Source organism: Cyprinodon variegatus, unplaced genomic scaffold (genome assembly GCF_000732505.1).
Source record: "Cyprinodon variegatus isolate N-32 unplaced genomic scaffold, C_variegatus-1.0 Scaffold129, whole genome shotgun sequence".
NCBI classification, from domain to species: domain Eukaryota; kingdom Metazoa; phylum Chordata; class Actinopteri; order Cyprinodontiformes; family Cyprinodontidae; genus Cyprinodon; species Cyprinodon variegatus.
The window spans coordinates 747,877-755,938 of record NW_015150582.1 but is presented as its reverse complement, the minus strand read 5'-3'; the positions used below and the strand labels follow the sequence as shown (position 1 = coordinate 755,938).

The 8,062-nt window shown below is 36.6% G+C and overlaps 1 protein-coding gene across 1 annotated transcript; it reads left to right on the top strand.

Moving 5' to 3' along the window:
* The first annotated feature begins 254 nt into the window (after positions 1 to 254).
* LOC107085651 (SUZ domain-containing protein 1-like) lies at positions 255 to 7,217 on the top strand. Its single transcript, XM_015376117.1, has 4 exons — positions 255 to 704; positions 2,539 to 2,588; positions 2,660 to 2,929; positions 4,862 to 7,217. Exons 1-4 carry the CDS (start codon positions 654 to 656, stop codon positions 4,971 to 4,973), a joined length of 483 nt encoding a protein of 160 aa, XP_015231603.1. The 5' UTR covers positions 255 to 653; the 3' UTR covers positions 4,974 to 7,217.
* Positions 7,218 to 8,062: the final 845 nt, after the last annotated feature.

The following is an 8,062-nucleotide window of genomic DNA, read 5'->3' as shown; positions in this document are numbered from 1 at the left end:
AATTCTCTGGGACTTCTAGTGTTAAATAACATTATAACAACTTGTGGATAAGCATCAAAAACTGTTTAGAAATCTTAAAATGGCATAAAAATTCTTGATAATTAAAGAGGTTGATTTTTTCATTCCAGAAAAACAGAGATTTTTTTCTTATAACATATATCTTTATCGTTATTCCAAGGAAAGTACCTATTAGGATTTAATGAGGCTGTTCCTGCTCCACCCACCGTCCTCTCTTACGTGTCGGACTGACGTTACAACCTCACTTCCGCTCCCCAGTCTAAACGGTTAGATTAGCTTAGCAGTGGATCTCATCCGACTGGACCCCAAGGCCGTTTAGTGAATTTTTCACGTTTTTACTTTAATGTTAAAGTGATTCGTCTACGTTTAAAGGCCCTAGAAGCGGAATTAAAAGTGACCGGAAGTGGGGCCAACATTGTAATTTCTTCCGAGCGTCAAGCTAACAGGCTAACACGCGGCCAAATAAAGGTTTACGAATTTGCTCCTTTAGCTTACATCAGACCATAAAACCAAGTGAAACCCGAGTCCTCGGCAGGTCTTGCCTGTCCTTGCTCCCACCGTCTCATGCCCCCAGCTGGGACTGGATATAGTTTGCTGGAGGAGTGAAGGGACATCCTGCCAGACTCAAGTTAAACATGGAGGATGAGGAGGTAGCTGAGAGCTGGGAAGAAGCAGCGGAGAGTGGGGTGAGTTGGACAGTTTACACTGGAAAATGCTAATATTACTTTTACCCTCAAGTAATCACCTGGCAGAAATGAGTGGACTTTATTCAATTTTTTTGGATTAATAATAGCCCCTTCTGGCCTTATTTATCTATGGTTTGGGGTCATGGTTTACATTCTCCTAAGTGAAATCCTCATAACTGAAAGAGTGTTTCCAACGTTGTGTATATACATATATTTTTTTTATAGATGGGAAATTTTTCAACATTATATCACTGTGCAAGTGGGGAACCCAATATATGAAAAACCAAATTTTAGCAAAATTGTTACATCCATACATTGTGGAAATAACAGGAAGTGAAACTAACATTGGAGTCGATCATAATGCTTTATTTATGGTTTCATTTTTACAAACATAGAAATGTTGGAGACTTTAAATACGGTTTATATCCCCACACTATCCCCAAATGGTGTGCACTGAATTTTGTTCCGTTGCTGATAGCTAAAAAACGTGTTTATATGGAACTTTAGAGGAAAAGTAAAAAATTCAATAGAAACTCGCAAAAATGCAAGACGAATCTTAAAACATATATGTGTGTGTGTATTTTTTTAGAATAACTTGTTTTCTTCTTTAATTAAATTTTTTCCATATTTTATTTTTTAAATAAAAAATGTTAACGTTTTATATTTTAAATTTCTCTTTCAGATTGATATTTATGAATTGCATTTTACACTATCACATTTTCTTCTTTAATTTCAGTGCAAACGCTTATACGTAATACTTAATCTGAAAAACAGAAACATTGATAAAATTTTAATAAATTTGAAAAATTAAAGTCTGTAAAAACAGAAAATTAGAAAACTTGGAATTTTTTTTTTTTTTTTTAATAATTCAAAAATAATTTCAATCTGAGAACTTGTGTTACTCTTAAATCCTTTATATTATCAACATTCAATTTCTGGATTGCATTTTTAATTTTTTTTTTTTATTACCCCTTTGCAAACCATGTTCTATACTTGGAACAATATTGGAACAGATTTTATTGTGTGATTAACCAATTATTCAAATAATTGTCAACTAATTCAGTTATTGATTAATCGTTATCTGGAGTGTAGAGATTCTAAAACATGCCTTTAGGTGACAGAGCTACCCAATTTGAGCAGTAATTATACAAAGATTGTGAAAAATGTATAAATATTTTGCAGTTAGGATAAAAAAAAAAAAGAAAAACTTTTTCACCTCTCAATATGCTCTATCCAGAACTCATCAGTGGGAAAGTTTTAGTTTAATTTGGTTTAATTCTGTACAAAATCTTCCTTTAAGGAACCTTTTGCCTATCCGATTAGTTATCAATTAATCGAAAAAATAATTGAAAGATTGATCGATTTGCAAAATAATTGTTAGCTGCAGCCCTAATCCAAACCAATCCAATATCTGAGCTGAGCGTATCTGTTGATACTGGTCGATGAATAAACCATATACCTGACCATGTGTATAAAGTTATCAGGCGTAACATAAACATAATTTTAAAAAAAGTAAGAAATGAACATGGATAACAATCATCACTAGCTGGTGTGTTCTCTGCCTCACAAAAATAGAACTGACTAGATCTCTATAGCTGTATTGTGTGTGATATCAAAAAATTAAATGACTTGATCAGAATGCCTGTTTGGTGTCAATCATCAGTCCATCTAATAAGTTAATATCGAAGCTGATGTCTGAGGTATCAGATCGGTGCATCTCAAGTTAAAAGAATATAAACGGTATGATCTCCTAACTTATGTTGTCATATTTCTTTGATCATTTAGGTATTTGGATGATTTGCATGATCACTAACTGATTTTTATTTCTCATTAGGAAATTGAGAGAAGACTTGAGGCAAAACTAAAGATAAATCAGGAAGCAAAGTAAGTGACCATCTCCATGAAGTGGCAAAATTAAAGAACGCAAAAACGCTGACATGGCTTTATTTTTTCAGGAAGACCAATTTAAAGTCTGCTAGCTCCCCTGTGAGAACAGCAATTGTAGTCCAAGATGACTCCTTGCCTGCGGCTCCTCCACCTCAGATTCGAATTTTAAAGCGTCCTTCCAATAATGGGAGCACGGGGAACTCTACATCCTCATCTCGTCCCTCACAGCAGATGAAGTCTTTGGCGCAACGGGAGGCAGAGTATGCAGAGGCCCGGAGGAGAATTTTGGGTAGTGCTTCCTCAGAGGAAACGCCTCAGGACAATCCAAGCCAGGACCGGTATTACATTATATTTGTAGCTGTAAACATATGTTTACATTTCAAGATTTAGAAACTGAATTAACAAAAATAAATAGAAGCTCATTTATGTATTTTCTGACACAGAGTGATATATCTCACAGTTTTGTTACTTTTGTGTGTTTGCATTAGAACTAATGAAAATCTCAATATATGTTTGACTGAAAATGAATTTGTTTTGATCGATTACGCTTTTTTTTCTAATATAACACATTTTGAACTACTGATAAGAATTTCAATGTACTGTACGACATTTGCAGTGTTTGGTCAGCTCTACCTTTACATAAATGAAACGTATTGGAAGCCTGGGATGCTCTCTTTACTGCCTGCAGTCTGTCTACATCAGCTGCATTTTCATTACAAATGTGCGTGAAATTGGTGTCGATATTCTGCTGATTTCAGAATTGCAAAGTTTCATGATTGCAATATTTCCAATAGATAACAAATACAATTAAAATAACTTGTTAATACCTTTGTTTGCGCGATAATTCTTAAAAACATATCAGCTCTGATCCTCCAACTACTTCTGGTTGTCTGAAGGGCGGGTTATACTCCCGCAGCCGTGTGTCGCAGTGAGCTTGCCGCAGATATGACGCAGATATTTTTGATTTATGCCCAATGTTGAAGCGTGATCCGCGCTATGTTATTCCACAACGCAAGAGGGACAATCACAAACTGAATGTGGGTCTAGATATGGCCGAGGCAGTAAGGAAGTGGAAAAACGCAAGGGGCAAGTTTGTGCAACAATGAGGGACATGAGGGTGAAAAAAGCGGGAATCCATGTGGAAAAAGGGTCCCAGCGTTCTCACACACCTCGCTCTTCTAGCTGGTCCATCTTCATGAATCGTTGTCCACAATTGCGGTCATAAAAACAAAACAAGCTGGTACGGTACCAAACAGGAAATACCCATAGTGTAGAGCGGATGTAGATTTGACCAATCGGTGGCCAATCTGTGTTAACCGTGACACACGCAGACAACCTGGTTTGTGAGTATAAATCAGCCTTTAGTTGTTTTACAAGGCAAAAAAGTCCAGTTGCAGATCACATGACTTGTTTGAAGGGGAAAGGCGTTTCCATCACAGTTATAAAAAAAAAAAACAATTTTGGTACGAGTGAAAAACCACCTCATTGAATAATAGAAACCTCAGAGAAAACGAGTTTCAATTTCGTAATTGCAGTGTGTCCATTTAGCAAATCAATTTTTGAAATTACATTTTGTGCAGTTTGATGTTTAGCTATTGTTTGCCCTCCTTTCTCACCTATTTCTCTTACATATAGGGTTCAGGACAGGGAAGTTTTCTGGCCATTCAATCTCAGTAACACCATGGTTGAGAAATTTCCTCCAGAATCTTGCACTCTGACTTTCAAGTTAAATGCCAATTTAAATTTTTTTCTTGAATGGAGGATTTTTTGCCCACATGAGATGCTTCCCATGTCTATAGTTCAGAATTTAACACGTCGTGTGGTACTATTAGCCTGTGAAAGGAGGCTCTGACACCAGTTGTTAATGTTCTTAATGTCTCCCAGTCCTTTCAGGGTTATGGCAATGGTATCCTCTTGAATTGTTTTTCTTCCACTCAACTTTCCAATAATAATCTTAGAGTACACCTAGAAGCTCCAGCTTCTACAGCAGGGAACAATTGTGACCTTACACTGCATGTTGAGAATTTGAGTATCTGTGAAGTCAGCGTTGTTTATGCTTTAAAATATCTTTTTTAATCAATGTTATGCAACATGAAAAACAGAATTTTAGATTTTTATTACCTGTACCACAAATATCAGAAGAAACTGATCTGATTGAAATATATCACTCTGTGAAATGATTTCAAGACTTTCTCAGTTTGATGCATTGGTAGAGTTAAATAGTTGAATTGCTAAAGAACCGCTAAGTGTCTTTCTTGTCATGTCAACAGGGCGCCACGTATGAATGTGCAGCAACCATTAGAAGCAGTTCGCCCAAACAATCAGGTGATCCGTCAGCCCACTGGTCCCGATGGCACCTCCGGCTTCCGGCTCTGCAGATAAACTGAAGCTACCTGCTGCAAGGAAACCGCTGCTTCTTGGAGAGTTTGGGCGAAATGACGGGGTGTTCTGCGTGACTTCTTAAGAGCAGAGTGTTGAGATGACATTCAATTTGACTAAAATTAGGAGTTAAATCTACTTGTCCACCATCTCTTCTCTGCACACTTTGATTTGATCTTTGCCTTTTGCCTTGTCCTTTCCCTCTGTGGACCTGGCAAGGTGACTGGCAGAGGTCAAGGATGTTAAAGCCCTTAGTTCCTCATTTGGAACAGGCTTTAATCACACACCCCAACACACTGTGATACTCTGGGCTGTCCGGTTTTAAATCTGGGAAGTGTTTGTCACTTCAGGGAGAATAAGGAGAACTGGTTGGTTGATCTGGGGGGTGGGGGGTGCAAGGTATGCAAGCAGATGAGTCATTTTCTCCCAGGTAAAAAACGGGTCAATGCTGGGTATGGGACAAGAGGAGGCCTAGAAGAGCTGAGAGGAAATATATAAAGTACACAGTGCCAAGAACTGACAGTTAAGCTAATTGAGGGCAAGGTGGAAGAAGGTTGTGCAGCTCGGACCTATTCAGTGAAAGCTCACAGTGCCCAAAAATGTGTCTTAGCGCTGCAGACAGTGGGTCAGAGCAGAACTTTGCACAGTGCGTGGGTTGGTCCAATAGGAAAGCAAACCTCTGGCCCGAAACGGTGATCTGAACGACAAGAGTCACCTGATCTGTTTCTACAAGCAATAACAATGAAATCACTTCCTGGTTTTTGTTTGTGAGTTCTGTTTTAAACATTGTTTCTACATGTTTTGTGACATTTTTTTTTTTAAATCAGGAGATTTGTAGGCTGTTTAGAAAATAGGTTTGCAATAGAAACATATTTTGGATGTGGTTAATTTGATCGGTTTTGCAGAAGCTAATTTAGGAATCAAGAGTTTTTGTCTCATGTGTTTTGCATCAGCAGAAAGTGTTGGAGCTGAAGCACAACGTCTGACTGTGAAGATGATCCATAAATGGCAGCATTAAGCCCAGAGGGATGCCATGTTGAAATTTGTCAAATATCATAGATCGTACCTTTTATTCTGCTCTCTGTGGAACAAAGCCAAATTTATCTTCCTGGTTTTGACAGATGTCTTCCGGGCTATTTTTTTTTTTTTTTTTCATACATAAGAGTTTTATCATATTAACTTGCTTTCAAAGATGAGTAAAAAAATATGTTTAAAATAAAGAGGTTGCAAGTACTGACAGCTGGTATCAAAAAGTCCAAGTAGGCTTGAATTGGGACTGGTCCTGTTGCTCCTTGGCAGTTCGGCCCAATGGAGACACTTATTACCCATCATGCATCATCCACCAGGGAAGTATGCACTTTGAAAACTACATGAAGTTCCTCTTAAATTGTGCTTAATAAGTACTTCAATATGTGACTGCAAGAGAAAAGTTCCTAATCTAATTTCATTGGAATCAGCCTGAATATTGATTAGCACCATAATTAGCAGAAGCAATGTTTAATACAAAGGATTAAAAAAATATTTAAGATTTTAACGTTTTCTATGTAACAAATTATTTATGCAAACAAAAATAAATGATACACGATATTTAAAGTAAAGGGACAGTAACTGACCAAGGGACAAACAGATCTGGATTTTTTAGAAAAGGACTTTATGCCTTAACTTTATCCTGCCTGACCACATTCACTCACTACTGGCTATTTTGGCTTAACTTTGAAGCGGTTTTAGTGCTTGTGATACATTTTGCCATCTGCCCACTACTGGAGTTTTTACTTTTTAGAAAATTCCTCTCTGCACTCAGTGACGTTTTTCTTGCCGAACAGATACCCTAAATACACTTTTAGACGTATTGATGTGACGCCCCTCTTTTCTGGAATTTGGCTGCACTTTATCCACCCCGCTGTCTAAAGGTGCTGCATTTAAGGTTCAGGTGTTAATAAAGCTTTGAGTTTATTTACTCTGCTACAAGCAACTAGAATTGGGACCTATCGCTTTTAAGCGTCCAAGATAAACCCTTCTGTTGGGTTTTGGATCAGATCATACTCTAACAAAGGTGTATGTTATCAGACAGTCTGTCTTTGTAATGAATTCAAGCTGACACCAATTTTGCATTATTGATCAACCCATGATGCTTTATTGTAGATGTTCAAAGACAGTCATCTAGTTTGAAGCCCATTTGATGTCATCGTTTTAAAACTTGAATCGTAATGAAATTCAAAAACCCTTTAATAAACATTTAAAGATACATTCTTGGGTATTTTATTTATTTTCTGTGTAAAGTGATCATTAGCAATTTTAAATGTATACACTCTGATGTATTCACCTCGGGTTTGCTGATAGATTGTTTATGTCAGAGTTCAGTGTCTCCCTCCATTTGAACATTAATCCAAAAATATACCAGCAACCTTTATGTAGGGAAGAAAATTCCACTAAAATATCAAATTGGTTTTAACATGGTTGCTGGAGGTAACAATCACTACATTTTATCAACATCTCTTCATGATGCCATGCAATGAAAAAAGTTAGATTTTTAAATGATATATTAAAGTCGGAAAGAATGAAGATGCAAACGCAGTTTGATATTGAACTAGGCAGCCAAGATCATCTACATTATTTACATTATTCAAAAAAACCCGGATGTCTTTATGCCACAGGCTGAGAAGTCCTTCATGATGGGTACATCTAAGAGATGTTCCAGGTAATTTCATAACTTTTTATTGGTTGTTTCACTGTATATTGTGTATTGGTAGTTTCATATTTAATAGATTTTGATTATTGTTTTTTTTTTTTTTTTTTGCTTATATAAGCATATAGGGAATAGAAACTGGAGGATTACATTGGAACTTGTCACATATATAAATAACGTCAGTCATACAATCAATACATTTCACCAATTAAGACAAGAATGTAAAATAAACAAGAAATTCTGGCATGAAGTAATAAATGTTAAATAGTATCTGTAGTTGGTTAGATATTTAAAGGCACACTATGCAACATTTTTCAGTTAATGTGTTCCATATCGTTTTGGATGATTAAATGATTCATTTCAGGTTGACCAAAGGTATTCTCGGCCGCCCTGGTGGTCTGTGAAA